This window comes from Hippopotamus amphibius, chromosome 4 (genome assembly GCF_030028045.1).
Source record: "Hippopotamus amphibius kiboko isolate mHipAmp2 chromosome 4, mHipAmp2.hap2, whole genome shotgun sequence".
NCBI classification, from domain to species: Eukaryota; Metazoa; Chordata; class Mammalia; order Artiodactyla; family Hippopotamidae; genus Hippopotamus; species Hippopotamus amphibius.
In genome coordinates, this window is record NC_080189.1 from 184,695,563 (window position 1) to 184,719,339 (window position 23,777).

The window sequence follows — 23,777 nt, forward strand, 5'->3', positions numbered from 1 at the left end:
TAGCAACCAGGGCCCACAACAGCTTGGCTTCACCCCACCGTTCAGGGGTCTCCTGGCTTTCCCGTACATCGCTCCGGCAGTCAGGCCTCTGTGCCTTTGCAGAAGCTAGTTCCTGCGCTCCCAGCCTCCCTCTTTCCAGCCTAGCAATGTGGCACTTCCCTCATCCCCTCCCCCTCTGGAAAAGATCCTCACTCTCCTTATATATATTTAATAACACACATGACTATATTGTAGCTCAACACACCGTAGTCGTTCATTCGCTCAAAGAAAGAACACAGGGTAAGCGCTTAGAACAATGCCAGGCACAAGTTACGTTCTCAAAACACATTAGCTCGTTAACACCATTCATTCATTCAATATTAGTGCAGTGTTTCAGGCTCTGTGCTGTTCGCCGAGGCCACGGCAGCGAGCAGGACAGACGTAGTCCCCGACCACCACCCCCATCGCCACCCGCGAGTTCCCATCTTTGGAGCTTTAGGCGCGGGGACTGCGGTGGGGGGGGGGGGGGGGGGTCCCCGCCCAGCGCTGGGACTACGAGTCCCAGAAGGCTGCGCGGCGGCGTCGCCGGGGCCCTGCGCGCGTGCGCAACGTCGTGACGTCAGTACCGTGAGGGGCGCCGGCGGCTGCGGCTGCGGCTGCGGCTGCGGCGGGCGGGGCGGGGCGGGGCGGGGCGGGGCCGGCGGGCGGCGGCCTTTAGGGCGGAGCCGGCGGTCTCTCGCCTCAGTCGGCCGCGGGCTCGCGGACGGTCGGCTTTCGGCGCCCGTTTCTCTCGTGCGCCCGCCCGCTCGCTCTCGCGCCGAGTCGCGGCCGCCTTCTCCGCGCGGCCTGTGGGTCCCGAGCGCGGCGCCATGTCGGAGCCCGGGGGCGGCGGCGAGGACGGCTCGGCCGGCCTGGAGGTGTCGGCCGTGCAGAACGTGGCCGACGTGTCGGTGCTGCAGAAGCATCTGCGCAAGCTGGTGCCGCTGCTGCTGGAGGATGGCGGCGAGGCCCCGGCCGCGCTCGAGGCGGCGCTGGAGGAGAAGAGCGCCCTGGAGCAGATGCGCAAGTTCCTCTCGGACCCGCAGGTGCACACGGTCCTGGTGGAGCGCTCCACGCTCAAAGGTGCGGGGCCGGGGCTGCGGCGGGCCCCCCGGCGCGCCGCCTCGCCCCCGCCACACCCCCCGCCGCCTGGGCCCCGGGGTGCCCCCTTCCGGGGCGCGGGGACGGAGCAGGGCGCCCCGCCGCGCCGCCACCCGCAGCCTGGGATCGCTTTGTCTGCTCGGCCCCAAGATGGCCGAGTTGGGTGGAGACAGCGTCTCCCGGGCTGAGCGCGGGCGGAGGCCGCATCCCGGCCTCCAGTGTCACACGGGCTTTCCGGTTTCGATTTGTGTCCAGGCCCGGCCGGCCTCGGGAGGGCTGTGTCGCGGGCGGCACCGGGGGCAGCCTGGATGCTGGCCCTTCGGTCGTCCGGGTGTAGGGGGAGGTCCTGGCAGGTCGGAGCATCCCGGCGTCTGCCTGATGCGGACCCAGGTGCCGAGGCCCGAGGGATTTCGGGGGCAGCCCCGGCTGCGAGCGGGGCATCATTGTCCCGGGCGGATAAAGCACGCAGGTCAGCCTCTTGGACCTCATGCTGTCCCTGCTGAGTGGGTGCATCTCCCCATTTCGTAGGCGAGAGAACTGAGGCTCAAGTGAAGTGACTGGCCCAAGGTCACACCAGCTAATCCTACGCCCTAGACTGGACTCAGCATTCTCGGTTTCCAGTCCGCTGCTTGTTTTCATTCATCATTCCTTGTGTTTGTGTAATGCTTAGATGATCCTAATGATGACCCCGTGGTCTTGAGAGAGATCTTCAAAGGAGACTCGGGTTAGGCATCTAGTGGAGGGAGGGGGCAAAAGGTTTGCATATTCCAGCAGTCTCCTCAAATAGTGACCTCCCAGAAGCAAAGCTAGATGCCTCTGGAGAGCGGAGCTTGCCTTCAGGGAGGATTTCCCCTTGACGGTTTGAGACCGTTTTGTAGCCAGTGGCGAGCATATGTGCCCTCACGTGTATGGGTGTGGCACCGTCCATCTGGGAAGCTGAGGATGGTGTCCACGTAAATGCTAGCTTAGCACCAAGGACTGGGCAGTGTCTGAAAGTGTTCGCAGCCCAGCTTCTTTTAATCTCAAAAAGCTGTATGGTTCTCTCAGTAAGAGAATCACAACTATGCCTCACTACCCCCTCTCCCCCTACACATACTTATGTTTCTTTCAGGTAGTTTGTTTCTTTCAAAGCCTTTCCTTACTCAGGAGATGCTTAATTGTAGCGTTGGCCCTGCAGGAGGGTCAGCGAATGTGAAGGAGTATATTTCTTAGATCCACATGGAATGTTTAAAGCAAATAAGCCGTCCAGGCATATTTAGAGTATTAATGTTGTTTAGGGTTTCTTTTATGTTTGGGGTTGTTTTCCCGCATGGAAACCACCAGTGTTTTTTAAAAAAAATTTTTTTAACTCATCTACTTTTTTTTTCAAAAAAAGTGTACAGTTGTGAATGAAAATTAAAGTATATAGATAATTAAGATCACCTGGAACCCTTCGACCTAGATGTGACCACTGTCAGCATTTTGATGTCTGTCTTTCTGGTTGTTCTTCAATGAATATCTGTTATTTTATTAAAATATATTTTAATCTGCATCGTTACTGTATTTTGGGTAGCTCAACCTTGGCTAATTCTTGATCATATTTTCATTGCATGGTTTGTGTTTTGGAATCAGTGAATTCTGCCTTAGGTTTCAGTTTCTTTTTTATGGAAAAAATGTAGGTTTTGTTCTTTGCTTCTGGAGTGCTCTTCAGTGATTCACTTTTCTCAGGCATCTTAGAAATGAACTTTGCTAAAATGATAGGATGGGGGCCCTGTTTCTGTCATATGCTTTCTGGTGCAGACCATCTGTTTTCTTGATAGGTACATATTCTCCTTTCAGCAAAGCGAGTATCCAGGCATCCAAATCTTGGCTCCATAATGACTTGCACTTTTGAGTGTTGACTAAGGAATGAGACTAAAATTGAAATCCTGTCTCATTCCTGCACTTATAAAAGTCCTGGAAGTATTTCTGGTAATTCAACCTATCTGTAATTTATTTTTCACTTACAAAAATCTGAGGAAAAACTGTGTGGTTCCATCAGTCTCGTTAGCATCCTGGCTACACAAGCATAATTTAGATGTAAATGTAGACCCAGGTCACTTAGAAGGAGGGCTGTCTGTCTTCCAGGTGGTTTTTATGAGTTAGCATTGCCATTTGCACATTTAGTCAAATATGAACATCCAGTAATTATTTGCAGTGAAAAGGTGGGCTTGCATTATAAATGTGAATGGTTTAAACTGAATAAAGACCACCACCAACAATGAAGTCATATAATTTATGTAATAAGCAGGAGACATTACTTTTACTTTATCTTCCCCCCATTTCCTCCCCTTTTTATAGAATGAATTTTCCAAACACATGTAATTGAATATAGAAGCATTTTTATATGAAGGTCTAACTCTGTCTCTCAATTTATTTTAATAAATTTATTTTATTTATTGGCTGTGTTGGGTCTTCATTGCTGCACATGGGCTTTCTCTAGTTGCGATGAGTTGGGGCTACTCTTTGTTGCAGTGCGTGGGCTTCTCATTGTGGTGGCTTCTCTTGTTGTGGAGCACAGGCTCTAGGTGAGCTGACTTCAATAGTTGTGGTGAGCGGGCTCCAGCACACAGTCTCAGTAGTTGTGGCACACAGGCTCAGTAGTTGTGGTGCATGGACTTAGTTGCTCCGTGGCATGTGGGATTTTCCCCGACCAGGGCTCAAAGCCATGTCCCCTGCATTGGCAGGCAGATTTCTTAACCACTGCACCACCAGGGAAGTCCCTAGCTCTCTATTTTTTTTTTAACTGCTCCAGCTAGCTTTAAACTTTTTTTGTTAAAGTACACTTCCTTAAAGTGTAAAATAAAGGTTGGGAATTTAACAGTTTATCATTATTTTTTATTTTGGCCTCACCACACAGCATGCAGGATCTTAGTTTCCCATCCAAGGGTCGAACCCATGCCCCCTGCAGTGGAAGCTCCGAGTCTTAACCACTGGACCCCCAGGAAAGCCCCCCTCACAGTTTATTTTGATAGTGAAGTGTTGGAGAGTTAGTAGGAAAAGGAATATTAAATTGTAGCTCTTCTTTTTAAAAAGAGAAATCTCCTTCCTGTAATTCCTGGCCTATAGAAAATTGTTTTCCTCATAGTGTACGTTTTTTTTTTTTAATTTATTTATTTTTATTTTATTGGCCATGTTGGGTCTTTTTTGCTGTGCGTGAGCTTTCTTTTTAGTTGCGGTGAGTGGGGCTACTCTTCACTGTGGTGCGTGGGCTCCTCATTGCCGTGGCTTCTCTTGTTGCGAAGCATGGGCTCTAGGCGCATGGGCTTCAGTAGTTACAGCACATGGGTTCAATAGTTGTGACTCATGGGCTTAGTTGCTCCGCGGCATGTGGGATCTCCCTGGAGCAGGGATGGAACCCATGTCCCCTGCACTGGCAGGCAGATTCTCAACCACTGCTCCACCTAGGAAGCCGCCTCACAGCATACTTCTCTAAAAGTATGACCAGGTAGGTGATCATTATGTGATGGGCATATTACCACGTTAACGACATTTTTGTAGTGCTTTTTACCTGAAGTGCATCTTTGGTTGTGTCCTATCCCTGTGAAAGGTTGGGTGGTAAAGGTAGGGACAGGTAAGGATGGCTCCAGTTTGCAGCTGGTGGAGCTGGCGATTCCAGGGCTTGTCTGTGGCCAGGCTGGGAACAGGTGCTGTGGGGTTTGAATTTTGTTTTGTTCCACTCGGGTGTTTTATCCTTGGAACTTTAAGACTGAAAATAGTGGCTGTCTTTAGTCAATTCCTAAACTTGAAACTTTAGTTTTTCCTGACATACATAATTTAGGGGGTCTTACATCCTCTTCCTTAGTGCAGAGATGGCTAGCGACCTGAGTGTGGAAGAAAGCCAGTGTTTTTTCCAGGACTCAACCTCCTAGGGATGTAGTGATGCAGAAAGATTTATGGGGAATGTTTTTGTGGAATTTTAATAATTACTTTTCTGAGGACTTAATTTCCCTAAAAGATGAAGAAATGTAGTAGATTGATAATTAAAAAGTGTTCATTTCTGGCCTTTGCTTAGACACCCAAATGGTTAATAAAATGATTAATAAATTAACAGGAAGCATTTCCTGTGACTTGGAACTGTCTTGGGGCACTGGGTCAGGAGTCCATCAACCTGGGTCCTTACTGTCCTGTGCTGTCGGGCTGTGGGCGAGCCCTTCGCCCTCTGTAGGACAAAGCAAGATGAGTTTGAATGTTCGGTGTTTCATAGTGAGTGAAATTCATGTACAGGAAAGGGAAAACAGTCATCACTTCTTTTTAAAAAGTAAAGACAGATGGAAATTTCATCTCTCAGCATTGTAGAGTATCAGCCTGGCAGCAGCGGGGGAGATTTAGTCCAGCCTTCTCCATCATGAGTGAGGAAACCGAAACTACAGGATTTTAAGATCCTGTTAGAAAAAGGATGTTTTAAGCAGGATTCTGAAACCTAAAAACTAATTTCTGTGTTCAATTTCTTGGTATCCATTAAATAGGAGTGTTTGTTTTCATTTACTTCATAGCAATTATTTCTTTTGAATTAATGTTTGCCGTAAAAAGCGTTGTCTTCAACCCCATAGGCATTACTGACTTCTTAGTTTTTTCACTTCCTTACTTCTCTTTTTTCCTGGAAATGTCAAAATGAGCCCCAGTCTTACCTTATGTGCAAGTATTACGTGGGGTTTAACCTTTCGTGGTGTTATCGCCGACAATGTTATGAATGGAAGAGAAGACTCAAGACTCTCGCCGTGCTCTTAGCGTTGGGGAGGGCAGGGAGCAGTTGTGGTGAGGAAGTCACAGCCTCAGAAGGAGGACAGAAAGGTGGGTGGGCGTCGAGGTGGCTGGAGAAAGTACCAGGGATGGGAAAGGGGAAAAACTAGAGTGACCGCTGGAGAAAAAGGGGGAGGATTATGTGTATGGTAGTGATCGGCCAAAGAATGTGGTATTAGCAGTATGTTTGGATTTTAAAAGGAAAAGAAGATGAAAGATAAAGAGAACCAGGAACATGTAACAAGTAATTTGGCCAGAGAAAATGACTGGCCTTGTTTGCTAGGTTGAGAAGAGGCTTGCCCTGTGGCTGGAGAAAGTCGGGAGGGAAGAGTGAAGGAGGGGTGACCAGAGGCAGGGGAGCCTCGCCTTTTCCACTTGCCTGTTCACCAGACTGTGGGCACAGTGGTATGAGGCTTAAGGTAACTGAGTGTGCATCTGTTTGTATTTCACCAGATGAGGCGTATTGCTCACCTAATTCGCAACATAATGATACAAATCACTTGCAGTTTGAAATACATTCATCTTTCAATAGAAGTATACACAGAATAGTGCTAAATGACATTTTGAACATCTCTAGAAATTTGATAAACACTCAGATGTTAACCAAAGAAATGTCCACAGGCGGCTGTAATGTGTATCAGTATGGCTTGTAAGCAGAGGAGCTTGAGGGGCGGCACAACACTTTCTGTGCTGGTCCTTTGGTTGCCTGAGTGTATTAACAGGCAGCACAGTATCAGTTGTGTATAACCAGTAACTTTAGCATCATTAGGAAACTGGTTCAAACTCTACTGAAAGTGCTTATTACCTGATAAGACATGCAGGCTGTGTTCGAATATAAGCCTATAATATAGCAGGTTTGATCCCCTCTTTGTTAGGAATCTGCTATTGTCTTTCTCTCCTTTAAACAATTTTTAAAAAACGTTTCTGCAGAAATAGAATTATTGTTATTTGGAAAATACAGTAATTTATAAAGAAGCAGCAAAGTTTAAATTGTTCAGCAGTTGATAAAGTCATGGGTTCTTTATAATGGGAATATTCTCAGACTTCATGTGATCTTCGTTATTTATGGGGATTAGTATTAAAAAAACTAATCTAAAATGTAATCTATTGCTGATTAATAATGACTTCCGTAAGTTACTGTCATTGAAAGAAGTTAGACTTTTACAGGGCAGTAGAGGACACCTATTTGCATACCCTTGTCTGAGGATTATGTCATCGGGTGTGCCTTCCCGAGCCCAGCCTCCTCCTGCTGCATTGCAGTGTTATTCCTAGTGCGGGCTGGGCCTTCACAGCGGTCCCGAGACAGCCTTGACTCATCGCCTGGTCTGGCGCCGGGTTCCTTTAACCCTGTTTGCCTGAGGACCTGCCTGGGATGTGGCACATTTTCTATATGATTTTATTTGTGTAGAGGAGGATGTTTTATCCAGGAGGAAGAAATGATTCAAAGTTATACCATATTTTTAGTTATGTCAGTAATTTCTTTTGGTGATTATAGAGTGTTACTTTTATTTTCTATTTATTGTTATTTTAATGACACATTTTATATAAATCATAGAACAGCGTTATTGAAAGTTCCGAAAATTGAGGGGAAAATATTTCATAATCCCACCATCCTGACAACTGTTTTAATTTGGGATTATTTCCTGTACTCCTTGTCTTTGTGCTTGGCGTTTTACAGATTGCAGTCATGTTTGGTTGGTTTCAGCTGGTATGATTTATCTTGTGGTATGTCCACATTTCAGTAGTTAGAAAACTCAGTTGGTTTGCTTTTTTTGAGGTAGTTAGTAATTTGAAAAAACAGCTAGGAAGTCCCTGGCATACAAGAATGTTCTGCCACTCTTCTTTTCCTTCTTAAAGTTATACTAAAAATGACATTTTGGAAGAGTTATTGTCTTCTTGATAAATATATATTTATATATATATATGCTAATATTTTATATTCTTTTAGTGTGAATTTTATATTTGCCTTACTTAAAACTAATGAAACAAATAGCTTTTGCTCATAGTTTTTAGCATTTATAGAAACCTTATAGACCACCTAGTTTAATATCCCACCCCCTCCTCTGATGCTCCTTTTACATTTTAAGAATTTGAAGCTGAGAGGAAGAAAAATGACTTTCCCAAGATCACTTAGTTAAGTCTCCTGCCTTTGCTAATACACCATGACTTAGAAGTGAAAGCGAATCGTACATATCAAGTTAAATTAACCCTTTGCTATTCAAAGATCATTCAACTAGAGAGTGTATGCATCTAGTGCATTAGTACTAGATCTACAAGTTTGGATTACTTCCCATTTTTCCACTTTTTGTCTTTTTCAGTTTTGATTGTTAACTGTCTAGAAATTTTGTTCACATGTATCTTGAGTTCTCTTAGTATTTAATTCCAGTAAGCTTTTTAAAAAATATATTTATTTATTTGTTTGGTTTTTATGGGCTGTGTTGGGTCTTTGTTGCTGTGCACAGGCTTTCTGTAGTTGCAGCAGGTGGGGGCTACTCTTCATTGTAGTGCACAGACTTCTTATTGCAGTGGCTTCTCTTGTTGCTAAGCACAGGCTATATGCTCGTGGGCTTCAGTAGTTGTGGCGCACGGGCTTAGTTTCTCTGCGGCATGTGGGATCTTCCCGGACCAGGGCTCGAATCCGTGTCCCTTGCATTGGCAGGCGGACTCTTAACCACTGCGCCACCAGGGAAGTCCCCAGTACGCTTTTTAAAATTATTGCTGTATTCATAAATCGACCCCAGAGCAGGCTCTGAAAGGGCTGTAAGAACAGAGGGGAAGGCCAGGTGACTGATAGCAGTTTTCTTGGTGGGGATTTCCCTGGGGTGCATAATGAGGGAAGAGGGCAGGCTGTGACTGGCGAGGACCCGGGGTCTGGAATCAGACTTCTGAATTCTCACTGTGTCCCTTTCCAGTCACATATCTGAGGGCAATTTACTTATATTTGTTGCTTGGAAAAGAAGGATAATAGTAGTCATGCCAGCCCCCCTAGGGTTGTCATGAGGGTTAACGTGTGATGCACCTGAAGTAATGCCTGCACATAGAAAGTGCTGAGTAGACAACAGAGCGGAATACCCTGGGTTGTGGGGGTGGGCAGTGACCTCTGTGTGTGGAGCACAGGGGATGAGACTGCTGGGATGGGGTGGGGAGAACTTGGCCTTAGCGAACACTACCTAGCACCGCCTGGGCCAGGCCCCACTCTCGGCATTGGCTCAGTCAGTCCTTCCACAACCCAGGCCTGCCAGTGCATCCCCAGTGTACAAACAATGCAGAGGTGCCGCGAAGTTAAGAACCTTGCCCAAGATCACACAGCAAATAAATGCTTCGGCCAGGGGTCAGAAAAATGGGTAGAAGGGAAAATTAGGTAGAGCCAGGTCACGCAAGGGTTTAAATGTCAGGTTGGGGATGGGGTGAGGCTAAGCATGGTCTGAGCAGTTGATAAATTAAAGATTGGAATATTGACGTGAATTTGATAGAATATTTATTATGATTTGTAGAGGATGTTGGTGATGAAGGAGAAGAAGAAAAAGAATTTATCTCCTATAACATCAACATAGACATTCATTATGGAGTTAAGTCCAATAGGTGAGTAGTATGAATGTACCATTATTTCAGACTATAAACTTGTGAGAATTAAATGTAAATCCTAATCGACTCAGACAAAGATACTAAGAAAACACCCAAAAGATTTCTGCTCTTTAATTCACTTTCTTATCTGTGATTTTATTTACGCAAATTAAGATTTCCAGGTCAGTGTAAGATCTAAAATATTTTTCTTTTAATGGCCGCATCATGGCGTTATCCATTCTAGGTTTGAGCCATAATGTATTTAACGTATCTAATGATACGCTCAGATTATATATGAATTTTCATTATTATAAATAAGTCATAAGCATTCAGAGGTACAGGTCAGATTCTTTTAAAGATAAATCCCTGAAGATAGCATTGCTGGTTCAGATGTGATACATCACCAAAATCATTAACACACGTTACCAGATTTCCTACCTTTTAAAAAGGCTGTGCCAATTTATACTCTGGTAGACATGCTCGAATTCAAATACGTAAATGTGTATTTTGCATTGGCTTTTTAAAACTTCTTATTTTGAATAATTTCAAGCTTACAAGAGTTGCATGGATAGCATATGGAACTCCCAGATATCAGTTAACATTTTTCACATTTGCGTTTTCATTTTTTTCCTGAACCATTTGAGAGTTGGTTAGAGACAACCTGCCCCTTTATCCCTAAATACTTCAAGCATTTTCTAAGAACAATAACGTTCTTGTTCATAGCCTCAGTATAATTTTCAAATTCCAGAAACTTTGGTACAGTATTACTCTAGGTACAGTACATATTCATATTTTCTCAATAATGCCCCTTACAGTATTTCTCCCATGATCCAGAATCCAATTCTGTGTCTGTCTTTCTGTGTCTTTAATGACATTGACATTGTTGGTAAGTGCAGACCAGTAGTTTGATGGACTGCCCGTCCATTGGATCTGTCTGATGTTTCTCCATGGTTGCATTCAAGCTGCCCATTTTCGGCAGGAATACTGTTGTGACTGTGTTCCTTCTCAGCATGTCGCATCAGGAAGCTTCATTGACTTTTTAGAATAATACGACGTATTATGTATAAAGAACATATACATGATATGAGAACTGGAAAATTCAAATATTGCTTCTCTTGAAGCTGTTAATTCGACCACCTTCGAGCACCTGTTATGTGTAAGTTATAACAGTAGGTGTGCAAAGGAATAAAACACAGTTCCTGTTCCCAAGATATTGTGGTCTTTGGGGAGGAAGGATGGCACATACACAGCTAGCTGTAATACTTGGCGAAATCTTAGAGGTGTAGAGTACCATGGAACATGAAGACTGGGGAGATTGCTTCTGCTTAAGGAAGGCCCTGTGGGAAAGGTGATGCTGGAGTTTGCTTGTGCGGGTCACTTGGAATTTTAGCAGATGAATATAGGTTTCTTAGGCAACTACACAAAAGCACATGAAGTTTAGAGAACAGGCCCTGTAGTTTAAAGGTGGGTGGGGGGAGTGCATAGCAGGAGATGAAACTGGAAGGGTTGGTTTAGGCCAGGCTGTAGGGGCCTGGAATGTTCTCTTGTCACTTGAACCTGTGAGCAACTTTTGTTTACAAGTCAAGCTGACTAGAGGTTTAATGCCATAAATGAATGGGACAAGTTATTATAAGATCAGATTTAAGTTAATCAGGGCTTGTAACTTGCAGTTGCTAGGGAGGTTAGTTTTAGTGAGGGCAAGATTATGAACTCAACCCCCATGTGAGACAGCTTGGCCTGGTTTCATGGTTACACGTTATAAGCTTAACCTTGATTCTGCAGTTTTCACATAGGTGAGTAAAGAAAGAGAAGCAATATATTCCACTATTAGAAAAGCAGCAGTTTAGTCTATTCTTAGTATGATTTTAAAATTAAAAGATTCAAATGAATTTTTAATTTGCATGCAATGTGAAGACTGCAAGTTATTAAGACTCATGAGGAATGAGACTCTGTTCTAATTTTTTCTTTTCCGTTCTTTCAGCTTGGCATTCATTAAACGGACTCCAGTGATTGATGCAGACAAGCCAGTATCTTCCCAGCTGCGAGTTCTCACACTCAGTGAAGACTCGCCGTATGAAACCTTGCACTCTTTCATTAGCAATGCGGTGGCTCCTTTTTTTAAGTCCTACATCAGAGAGTCTGGCAAGGCAGACAGGTGAAAACCATTTTTCCTTTGGTAGTTTGAATGCTTTATTTTACTTCATGTTCACAACAGATTGGAATATGCTGTAGAATTCGGAAATCATGAGGGAAAAGCTAGTAAACCAAGAGGTTGTAAAGCTATTGCATTAATGAAGTGTATGTTATTAATATTTGACAGCCCTGAAATAATAGAATCTCTTTGGAGACCAGTAGCGCACAGAAGTTTGAGGTATTTCCTATTTTTTAGGGATGGTGATAAAATGGCTCCTTCAGTTGAAAAAAAGATTGCAGAACTTGAAATGGGACTCCTTCACCTGCAGCAGAATATTGAAATTCCAGAAATCAGCCTGCCCATTCATCCAATTATCACAAATGTTGCAAAACAGTGTTATGAACGTGGAGAAAAGCCCAAAGTTACAGACTTTGGAGATAAAGTTGAAGACCCAACTTTCCTCAATCAGTTACAATCTGGAGTTAACCGCTGGATCCGAGAAATTCAAAAAGTAAGAGCACAGCATTGCAAGTATCACGTAAAATGCTTTACTTGTTAAGATCTGAGAAAACTGGCCTGAGTTCTTGTCAGTGCGGTGAATTCTGTGATGACTGTTAGCAGTACCACCTGTGGGTCCTGGGAGTGCTCCACAGAGGCCTGATTTTCGCCTAGGTGGAGGGGTCAGGGTACCGTGTGACATGGTTTAAAGGCCATCCCTGAGAGAGCGCTAATCTCAGCTGTCTCGGACCCTTCATTTTAGACTAAACCGCTTATAATACAAGGAAGGAAATCTTGAGATATAAAAACTTGAGATATAAAAACTAAATTATAATGCATGTGTTGAGTGAATGATACTTTTTCTACCTTTGTTTAAATACTGAATACTCTTGAATGTGATTTTATATTTCAGGTGACCAAACTTGATCGAGATCCTGCCTCAGGAACTGCCTTACAGGAAATTAGTTTTTGGCTAAACTTGGAACGTGCGCTTTACCGCATCCAGGAGAAACGAGAGAGCCCAGAAGTCCTCCTGACCCTGGATATCTTGAAACACGGCAAGCGCTTCCATGCCACTGTCAGCTTCGACACTGACACAGGTGAAAACTAGAGCTGGTAGTCTGATCAGTAAGCTACTGACCTGGCTTTTGGAATGGGAATGAACAGATGCCCCACCTTTCCTGACTGTTTACTCCTTTGCCTCTTACCTTACCTTTCCCCCAGCTCCAGGTAATGAACATGATTTCCCACGCACCTTCCTTTCCCTTCCAGGGTTTTGAGAGCATGAGCCAGTTTCTAGGCATGTGTGCAGGGAGCCCTGGGAGCCTCCCTCCCGTTTCTCAGTTACTTGGTTCCTTGAGTAGGCTGTACTTTTTTAGTGTGAAGTCAAGTGTGCTTTTGACAATCCAGGCAGGCACATGGTTTATGTTAAGCAGAAGTTCTTTGCCCACAGGGCTGGTCAGTACTTCCTTTTCTGCTATTTACCTGCCCCTTCCCCCCTGTTCTCTGCCCTCCTTCCTGTTCTGAGAAGTGGTCAAGATAAAGTTATTTTCTGAATGGGCAGCAGTGGGAGTGATGTTGAATGAGCACGTACCAGGCACACAAATGTGGAATGACCGGCCATGACTAGACATTGCTCTACCACTCTGTGCCCACCAGAGACATGTTAGAACAAGTCATCAGGACTGCAGTAGTTGTCATGTTCTTGTCTTTCCCCTCCAAAAAAGGTTGTGGTGCCCACATTTTAAGTGTTAGAGGAAATTCCAGGTGGAAACCTTCCAGTTACTTTGATCGCGCTGCCTACATCCACTAGTATTGAAATGTATACCTTGAATTTTTTTAATACCTCTGAAACTTTTCTTTCTTTCCTAATATATTTCTTTTTTAAATCTTATGCCAGAGGAAGTTTAAAAAAAAAAAAAGTAGACTAGGAGCCAGTTTTTTCTGTTATTCCACGTCCATTAATACATTCCCCTAACTTGAGCCATGGGTATAAAATTTAAATTTTAGTGTTCTTAAGGATGATAAAATTCCAGTTTTTCAAAACTAAAGTGTTATTACTAGAACGTTTAGATAATATAGAAAGCAAAGAAAAGATGAAATCTTTGGGGCTGCCACTCGTTTCCTTTAGAGTGTATATGAGTTGACTGATATTCTTAAAAAAGCAAAAATGAGACCACACTGCGATCATCTTGTTAATAACATTCTTTTTTTTTTTTTTTTCCCAAATAGCTCAATTTCTATGTCACTAAATCTTTTGCAACATTAAAATGTTCCGTTGCAAGGATATATTTTAGTTTACTAGAGTGGTATTTTAATTTTTTTTTAATTGAGGTATAACTTTTTACCTTTATTTTAATTGAGTTATCATTGTGGTATAACAGTAATACAACATTATATTATAGTTGTATTACTGCATGTGAAAACCGTTAACTGTTTCTCTGTTAACCTAGGTCTGAAACAGGCTTTGGAAACTGTGAATGACTACAATCCTCTCATGAAAGATTTTCCCCTGAATGACTTGCTGTCTGCCACGGAGCTGGACAAAATAAGGCAGGCGCTTGTGGCCATTTTCACCCATTTGAGAAAGATCCGAAACACAAAATATCCCATTCAGAGGGCACTGCGTTTGGTGGAGGCGATCTCAAGAGACCTGAGTTCTCAGTTACTCAAAGTGCTGGGCACTAGAAAATTGATGCATGTTGCTTATGAAGAATTTGAAAAAGTAAGTTGTAATATGTCAGAAAACCAACCTTAGGGCACTGAGATGAAAATGTGCTTTAATAATACACTTCCTTTCTTGAATTGTATCCCAGGTTATGGTCGCGTGCTTTGAAGTTTTTCAGACTTGGGATGATGAATACGAGAAACTCCAGGTATTGCTGAGGGACATCGTCAAAAGGAAGAGGGAAGAAAACCTGAAGATGGTGTGGCGAATCAACCCTGCTCACAGGAAGCTTCAGGCTCGCCTGGACCAGATGAGAAAGTTTAGACGCCAGCATGAGCAGCTGAGGGCTGTCATTGTCAGGGTCCTGAGGCCACAGGTGTGATTCACGTTCTGAAAATTCATATGTGCATTGTTTGAGTGACCCCCCCCCCCTTTTTTTTAAAGAATTAACTGCTTGTTTCTATTTTACGTCTGTCATTGTCATCTTTAAGATCTGGTGATTCTGAACTGTAGTGTTTCAGTGCAGATCTTTAACATTCTCCATCCATTCATCCCCGTCCCCAAAAGGCATGGACCCCAGAGCCATACTTCGTGGATTTAAATCCTGATGCCAGTGTTGAACTAGCCATGTGCCTGGGGCACGTTGCTTAATCCTTTCCCCAGACTCCTTATCTGTAAAATGTGGGTAATAATTGCGTTCGCCTCAGATTTATTAAAAGAATTAAATGACTCCCTTTTCTTTGTTCATGCTTTTTTTCTCTCAGTTCACCGCTTTTCTTCTCCAGTGCTTTTCACCTTTTAAAAAACCCAGTCCAGAAATAGCAGGTGGATTGATACACTTACAGGTAGAGGAATTGGTAAATGGATAGATGTAGGATAAAGCCGTACTATATGCCAGTGTTAATTGGTTGATGTTAAGTATAGGTTCTAGGTGGGGGTATGTGAGTATTCAGTCTAGAATTCTTTCAACCCTCCTGTAGTATGAAAGTCTTGTAGTAAAATGTTAGTTGGGGTGGCGGATCCTGTCTAGAAGCCATGCCGCCCGAGAAGGTTCATTCTCCGACTAGGAGCCCGCTGTTCAGGGTGGAGCAGATGGTCAGCAGTGAGCCCTCGGCATCTTTTCGCTCGGTGGGGCGCTGATTTATGTGCCCACGTGTGTGCGTGTTTGTTTGAGTGTTAACCCTTTATTGTGGCCTTGAGAGACTTGAGACTAGGGCTGATTCGTTCTGGCCTTAGGGTGTCTCAGCCCTTTTTGGCCATGTCCCTCATCTCAGATATCATTGTTTTGAAAGATCATTTTGTTTGTAAACTGTGTGGTGTATGTGCATCCTTTATATTCATAAAATGTATAATAAACTCACGTTCTCAGGATGGTTTTATTGGAGGATTTAGTCTGTTCACATTTAGCGTAAGTATTGATAAGGTTGGATTCAGCTGCCATTTGCTATTTGTTTTCCATTTGTCTCATTTTTGTTGTTTCTCTGCTCCTGTACTGCCTTCTTTTGTGTTATTTTTAGTAAATCATTTTAATCCCTTTATAGACTTGTAGCCGTATTTCTTTGAATTTTCTTTTTTAGTGATTACTCTAGGGATTATTATAGATCTTTATCATGATATAGTCAATATTCATTGAACCTCGTAACCAGTATAGCTCTGTTTCCTCCTGCTTGTCATATTTACAACAGGGGAAATAACACTATTCCTACCATGCATATGTTTTACATACCTATTATATATATGTAAACCTAACAGTACAGTGTTACAGGTTTTGTTTTAAACAGTCATATATATCTTAGAAAAATCAGGAGAAGAAAAGAAAAATAATAATACAACCTTTTATGCTTGTTCCCGATTTTTAGTTTCCAGTTCTCTTCATTCCTTCCTATGGCCTGTTACTCTCTGCCGTCTTATCTCTTTAGCCTACAGGAATTCCTTTAGTAATTCTTATTCCATAGGTTGCTGGCAACAGATTCCCGCGTTTTGTGTTTATTGGGAAAAATATTTCACTCATATTTGAAGGATAATTGTACTGGTTGTAGAATTCTTGGTTGACAGCAAGTTGTAAATCTGTCCAGACTTTCCATTCTTGCAGGGCTCCCCAGGGCCCCCTGTGTTTATATGTGATTTAGTACCTCGGCCCTTGTCAGGCTCTCTTTTCCAGAATCTCCCCTTTAATCTCATTGCTGTTCTGCTGCTGCCTGTAAAGCTGTGAGTTTTCCTGCCTGAGCTGGGGGATGGGAGCCCTCCATGCAGGATGGCCATCAGCTCACTGCTCTTAGCTGATACAAACACACCTCAAGGTGTTGGCTGTCTTTGGTTGTTTTCCAATGTCCCAAAATGGCTGTTTGACAATTTTTACGTTTTTGCTCCTACACTGTCATTACCAGGAGTCCTCGGAATGTTTTTAAATACATAAAATAAAATACACAGGTTTACAAAGAAATTGCTGTCAACAGTTTTGAAATTATGATCTAGTAATCTGTGTGCTTCTCCGTGAACAGGTAAAAGAGCAAGACCTAGTGACAGGCCTACTGCCATAATTTTGAAGTAGTGAACATAAACAGGACCTCAGGATATGTACAGCTGTAATGTGATGTGAAGGGTTTACTGATGACAGAGTCAGGGGATTGTGAACCACTGTGACTATTGCCTATACTCAGAACTGAAGGACATGCTAAATTTAATTAGGGGGTAGTGAAAATAATGATTTTCCCCAAACAGATTCACAGACTCTCTGAATTTCATCCAAGGCATCTGTGGACCCCAGACCAAGACCTCTGCCTAGTGTTATAATTCTGTGAGAGTGTAGGCATGAGATGTGCCCGGAAGTCTGACACTTCCTGAGAAAAAATCCTTTGTGTGCTCTGCTGTCTCTCCAGTCACATGTGGGGAGCTGAATGGAATCTTCTCGGTTACTGTAGTACTTTATCTGTCCCTCTGCTGTGGTATGGGCCCATGGATTATAATTTAAAGTTCTAAAAATACAAAAGAAGTATGTTGGATACAGAGTTTGTATGTAGCACTCCTGTGAATTCCTGAGCTTTCCAGTGCAATTATAATCATAGACTAAACATTGAAGAGGGAAGAGCCACAAACCCAGGTTTTAACACATGTTCTTTTAGCTTCTTAAGCAACGAAACTACATTGTCAGAAGATCTTTACCACACAGAGTTAGAACATACAATATAGTATCTTACATGGTCTTGTTGAGCTGTGGCTGTAAAATGTTTGACTAAATGTTAAACCCGCATGGTGGACTGCTAATTTTGTGCAGTGTGTGCTACTGGTGTGCGACAGGATAAAAGTCTTTGTCTGGCAAACCTTTTTTTTGTTACAACTCCTCTCTTCCAGGTCACGGCAGTTGCACAGCAGAACCAAGGAGAGGTGCCCGAACCCCAAGACATGAAGGTAGCTGAGGTTCTCTTCGATGCTGCTGACGCGAATGCCATAGAGGAGGTCAACCTCGCTTACGAGAACGTCAAGGAAGTGGACGGGCTCGACGTATCCAAGGAGGGCACGGAGGCCTGGGAGGCCGCCATGAAGCGGTACGACGAGCGGATCGACAGGGTGGAGACCCGGATCACTGCTCGCCTTCGAGACCAGCTCGGCACAGCCAAGAACGCCAACGAGATGTTTAGGATTTTCTCCAGGTTCAACGCGCTGTTTGTCAGGCCTCACATCCGTGGGGCCATCCGCGAGTATCAGACCCAGCTGATCCAGCGTGTGAAGGATGACATTGAGTCTCTGCACGACAAGTTCAAGGTCCAGTACCCACAGAGCCAGGCGTGTAAGATGAGCCACGTGCGCGACCTGCCGCCAGTGTCGGGGTCCATCATCTGGGCAAAGCAGATCGACCGCCAGCTGACGGCCTACATGAAGCGCGTGGAGGACGTGCTGGGAAAGGGCTGGGAGAACCACGTGGAGGGGCAGAAGCTGAAGCAGGACGGAGACAGCTTCCGCATGAAGCTCAACACACAGGAGATCTTTGACGACTGGGCCCGGAAGGTGCAGCAGCGCAACCTGGGCGTCTCAGGCCGCATCTTCACCATCGAGAGCACGCGCGTCCGGGGCCGGTCCGGAAACGTCCTCAAGCTGAAGGTGAACTTCCTCCCCGAGATCATCACACTCTCCAAAGAAGTCCGAAACCTCAAGTGGCTTGGTTTCCGAGTCCCGCTGGCGATTGTGAACAAGGCTCACCAGGCAAACCAGCTCTACCCATTTGCCATCTCGCTGATTGAGAGTGTCCGGACTTACGAACGCACGTGTGAGAAGGTGGAGGAACGCAACACCATCTCCCTGCTGGTCGCGGGCTTGAAAAAGGAGGTGCAAGCTCTGATCGCGGAGGGCATCGCCTTGGTGTGGGAGTCCTACAAGCTCGACCCCTACGTGCAGCGCTTAGCGGAGACTGTCTTCAACTTCCAAGAAAAGGTGTGTTCTGCTTTCATCCTCCAGGTCCCAGGAATGCGCTAAACCCAGCGATGGCTAATCAGTTAACATGTTAGCTCCCCCGCAGAGGGGGCACAGACACAATCCCTACAGCTTAGGGCCGTGTCTGCCAAGAGGGAGAAAGAGGCCTTTCGCTCACCGGGCTGCTGGATAGGCTCAGGGCTTTAGGGAGGCCATTAAGTGACAGCCGAGTTGGGAACCAGGGGAGAGGTGAAGGGCACGAGAGCTTTGTTACGGCTAAAGCTGCATGGAGATCAGGCTCGATCCGCTGCCGTGGTGCTTGCTGTCTGTCCGCCTTGGACCTGGACTTCCTCCCCAGACCCTCGCCCAGCTGCCCAGTTGTCGCCTCCTGGCCCTGCGCCTGCCACTGCGGGCAGGACAGAGCCCACTGGTCTGGCGCACAGCTGGCTCCCAAGGAGGGGAGGTCCTGAGCAAAGTGCATTGATGTCCTGCCCCCAGACCTACAGTCAGAGGTTGCCCTCACCGGGAGCAGGAGTGGGCGAGGGGGGAAGCTGCTGGTTTCCACACCTTCCCTTCCTCCACGGAGACACAGTGGGGTATGTTCTCACGCCAACACGTAGGATTAGCTATTTGTAGTAATTGAGAAGAATATACATAAGATAAAGGAAGAGAGCAAGTGGGTGTTTTAAATATTAAATATACCTTCCTTTAGGTGGATGATCTGCTGATTATTGAGGAAAAAATAGACCTGGAAGTCCGGTCCCTGGAGACTTGCATGTACGATCATAAGACTTTCTCCGAGATCCTGAACAGAGTGCAGAAGGCTGTGGATGACCTAAACCTGCACTCCTACTCCAACCTGCCCATCTGGGTCAACAAGCTGGACATGGAGGTGGGGATGGGGCCTGTCACACAGCGTTGCTGCTTGTCTGCTGTCTGTGTCGGGGCGGGCCCTGTTCCATGAGTTTACTAGTGTGTCACTGAAAAGCACGTTGCCATAGAAGTTGGCAGTGACAGTCCAGTGCTTTCCAGAAGTCCCGTGTAGCTAACGATAGAGCTGCACTGTGGTACTGGCAGCAGTCACCTCCTGTCTAAGCTGGGAGCAGGGAGCTGTGAGGGGGGAGAAAGAGTTCTCTCTCTTTTCTGGATATTTGACAACCACCTACTTGCCCTTCACTGCTCTGCTGGCAATTTAGGTTGTCCGTCCTGGCCCTCTTCTCCAGGCACCCTTCTCTGACCACCCTATCCCCCTACACCATCCCACCCAGCAATCAACCAGCAGCCTCTTCCTGGTGGAGAGGATCTTGGCTCACCCTTGCAGGGTGTGTGGGGAGGGGGGAGACGTGGAGGCTGGGAGTGTGTGTCCGTGCGTGAAGCATACTTACCACCCCGTGTGGCTTTCTCGTCAGATGTCAGAGCGCAGCTGTGAAGCCTCTAGAAGGAGGATGTTTTGTGGCAGAGGTCACTCAGTGGACAGGTGGTAGTTGGTCAGTTCTGAAGTTGTGTATGGGTCACAGGTTTTCTCCTTTAAAATGGATACGTAAGTTGCAGTGTATCCACCAGTGGGACCCAGACAGAGTGAAAGGTCACAGGCCCCACTCTTCTGAATAGATTGCAAGTCCGAGTTTTCTCAAGGTGCCCTCCTTGCAGCATTCCCGGGATGGTGGTGTGGCCCAGACTCTGAACAAAACGTGTAGACCTTCTAGTCATAGGAAATCTGATTATCTCCTTACAGATCAGAGACAGTTCTGGCTTTCTTCTTCACTTGTTGAAAGAAAATGTCACTGTTTGGTGATAGATGTTAACTAGACTTTCGGTGGCGATCATTTTGCAATATATACAAGTATTGAAACATTATGTTGTATATCCAAAACTAATATAGTGTTATATGTCAATTTATGTCTCAATTTTAACAAGGAAAATTTTTGTCTCTGAGGCCGCCAGGAAAATGCTTTTGTTTCGTAAATTTTCTATCATGCTGAACAAATGTCAAGACCTTCGGCACGTGTGCTGCATTTGTTTTAATGTCTTTACCACTTGTAAGTGGGGGGCCCGCAGATGGAGGGCATAGTCAGCCGAGCAGACAGTGATCTGAGGCTGGAAGGGGAGGACATGAGGCTGAGAAGCGGGGTGAAGGCTTGTAGTCAGGAGCAGTTCGTCCTGGACCTAAAATATCGGCTTTCTGTTAACGTGCGCTATGAGCTAACTTTTGGAAGAAACACTGTTCTTGGACACGTTTTCTCTGCAGATTGAAAGAATATTGGGCGTACGCCTGCAAGCAGGCCTGCGAGCTTGGACCCAGGTGCTTCTTGGACAAGCTGAGGATAAAGCAGAGGTTGACATGGATACGGACGCACCTCAAGTTAGTCATAAGCCTGGAGGAGAACCGAAGATCAAAGTGAGTATTTCCCGTGGCAGCCGATTCAATAGAAAATAAAACAAGATTTTTTCCTTAAAAAGGACCCGTGAAAAAGCCACTTCACAGTGGAGAAAGCTGACTGGCGCCACCGTGCCCAGCTGGCCCAAGTCAGCATCCCAGGGGAGCTGTGCAGGTGTCACACGTGATGTGATGAGAAGGAGTCTCCACCTCTGTGGTCTTCCCCCCAATAACCAAGAGGACGCTTGCAGGTGAACCAAGATGGAAGCTCATTCTGTAGGACACCAGAGTGCCCAGGTCATGAGAAAAGACTGCAGGGAGTGAGGAGATGTGACAACTAACTGTGATGCTATGTCCTCGTTAGATCCTGGGAAATCTGACTGAAGTTAGTGTTTTAGTTCGTAGTATTATAATGTCTTTGGTAACTACACCATATTAGAGGAAGTTGGGAAGGGTATATGGAAAGTCTTCATGCTTTCTTTAGAATTCTCCTATAAGTCTAAAATAGTTTCAAAAGCAGTTGTTTTTTTGGGGTTTTTTTTTTAATACATTTATTTATTTATTTATTGGCTGTGTTGGGTCTTCATTGCTGCGCATGGCCTTTCTCTAGTCGCAGCAAGTTGTGGCTTCTTGTTGCAGAGCACAGGCTTTAGGTGCGTGGGCTTCATAGTTGTGGCACATGGGCTCAATAGTTGTGGCTCATGGGCTCTAGAGTGCAGACTCAGTAGTTGTGGCGCACAGGCTTAGTTGCTCCAAGGCATGTGGGATCTTCTCAGACCAGGGATCAAACCCGTGTCCCCTGCAGTGGTAGGCGAATTCTCAACCACTGCACCATGAGGAAAGTCCCTGTTTTTTGTTTTTAATGGAAAATAAAATTTAGGAATAAATCTACACTGGGAAAAAAATTCTCTGCTTGCTAAGCATATATGTAAGAAATCCTTTCAAGAACTGAACATAATAACCTGCTACAAGCAGAAGTTCAGACTAGGATCCTAAGTGTCACTGTTTTTACAAAACCCTAAGTTGAATTTTCGTGGGAAAATGCAGCAGCACACTGGACAGCAGTCTTTGTCTTCAAGCCGGCTGTTTCCCATTTGTGTGACGGAGTGGTCAGCTGGGGCCTAGCAAGCTTTCCAGAAAGTTCTATTCAGACTGTGCAAGTAGGTCCCTGTCTCCTAACATGGGTGGTAGTTATAAAAGTATCTACCTTACACCAATCCCTTAAGCCATGCATTAGTTTTATGTAGTTTACATTATTTGTGTTATATTTACCAATAAAGAATGATGTTACAAAACAGAAGCCTGGAAGAACTGGGCAAATAAAAACTTTGATCTGGGAGAAACAACTGGCTTTTTTTTTCCTACCCAGACTTCACCTTTTTTTTTTTTTTTTTTTGAAGCTCTTTATTGGAATATAATTGCTTTACACTGTTGTGCCAGTTTCACCTCTTTTTTCTTTAATGTTTGAAAAAATGTTTTCACTTTTGAATATTACAGATACTCATCCCCAGAGCATACTTTTTAAAATACTGAGATGTATGGGAATTCCCTGGTGGCTCAGTGGTTAGGACTCAATGCTCTCACTGCCGGTGCCCGGATTTGATCCCTGGTCTGGGAACTAAGATCCTGCAAGCCTCGAGGTGCGGCCAAAAAAATAAAGTAAAAGACCTTTAAAAAAATAAAATACTGAGATGCAGAAAAGCAAGTGAGTGTGTCTGAGCCAATGGAGTGTCTGGGGAGACTGAGCTGGAACTCTCCGTTAGCTTGAAGCAGGGCAGGTGGCACAGACTGACCCCGACTTGTAAACATACATCAGTATAGTTGGCCTCATGTTGCTGGTTTCTCAGGTCGTGAGTCCTCGTGTCCAAAGACTGTCGTGCACCTCAGATCCTGTGGTGATTCGTTATACATTCAACACCCAGGCACTGGGGGGCACAGGAGGAACCCAGGCAGGGCCTGCCCTCTGACCTCTTCTGGTCCTTTGGGGAGGGCCTCGGACCACAAACACGAGGTCATAGATGACTAGATCTGTTAGTAAGATAACAGACTTTGTGGTTCAGATGGAAGTAGTTTAATAATTAGAGGAAATGTTACATGTCAAAGCCACTTTACTGATGAAATAGACGCTGAGTAAAAATGAAATCTTCGTTTCACAGAATGTCGTTCATGAGCTGAGAATAACCAACCAGGTCATCTATTTGAACCCGCCAATCGAGGAGTGCAGGTACAAGCTGTACCAGGAGATGTTCGCCTGGAAGATGGTGGTGCTGTCTCTCCCCAGGATCCAGAGTCAGAGGTACCAGGTGAGCACCGCCCCTCCCCCTTGCTCGGGGACATGGCCTCCATGCGCCTCCTTGACACATCTTTTTCAGACTCCAGACCTCAGCTCGGCACTCTGGGGGAAAGCTGGAGGAAGCTTTGTGTGACCTGACATTTTTCCCAGTAGTTACTTCTCCACACAGTCGGGTTTGGAGCCCTGGTCTGTGGTCTCTTGGAAACCCCCTCCACGAACTTCTCTGGGAATTTTAATTCCTGCTCCCCCCGCCTTGCATCTTATTATGGGAATTTGCAGACATACACAGAAGCAGGGGGAGTCATACGAGGTCACACCACCCTGCTTTATGTATCAGCCTGTGGCCGATCTTGTTGCATCATATTCCCCTTCCCAGCCCCCAGCACCAGACTATTTTACAGCAAATCCCAGATGTGATACGCTTCTGTTAGGACACTCCTAGAGCAGAAGGAAAGCT

General features: G+C 45.1%; 1 protein-coding gene across 3 annotated transcripts in view; it reads left to right on the forward strand.

Annotated features, from left to right (window-relative positions):
* Nucleotides 1-715: 715 nt before the first annotated feature.
* Nucleotides 716-23,777, forward strand: part of DYNC1H1 (dynein cytoplasmic 1 heavy chain 1) — a 64,227-nt gene continuing 41,165 nt past the window's right edge. Inside the window, exons 1-11 of one of the 3 annotated variants that reach the window (XM_057733949.1) lie at nt 716-1,101; nt 9,375-9,462; nt 11,426-11,599; nt 11,834-12,089; nt 12,489-12,675; nt 14,029-14,300; nt 14,392-14,619; nt 17,595-18,671; nt 19,363-19,542; nt 20,899-21,048; nt 23,184-23,330. In XM_057733949.1, coding sequence (XP_057589932.1) covers nt 849-1,101; nt 9,375-9,462; nt 11,426-11,599; nt 11,834-12,089; nt 12,489-12,675; nt 14,029-14,300; nt 14,392-14,619; nt 17,595-18,671; nt 19,363-19,542; nt 20,899-21,048; nt 23,184-23,330 — 3,012 coding nt within the window. In that variant the 5' untranslated portion in view covers nt 716-848. Of the gene's footprint in view, nt 1,102-9,374; nt 9,463-11,425; nt 11,600-11,833; nt 12,090-12,488; nt 12,676-14,028; nt 14,301-14,391; nt 14,620-17,594; nt 18,672-19,362; nt 19,543-20,898; nt 21,049-21,145; nt 21,413-22,651; nt 22,668-23,183; nt 23,331-23,777 lie in introns of those variants that run through there. The other 2 variants (XM_057733950.1, XM_057733951.1) reach the window with 2 other exon arrangements.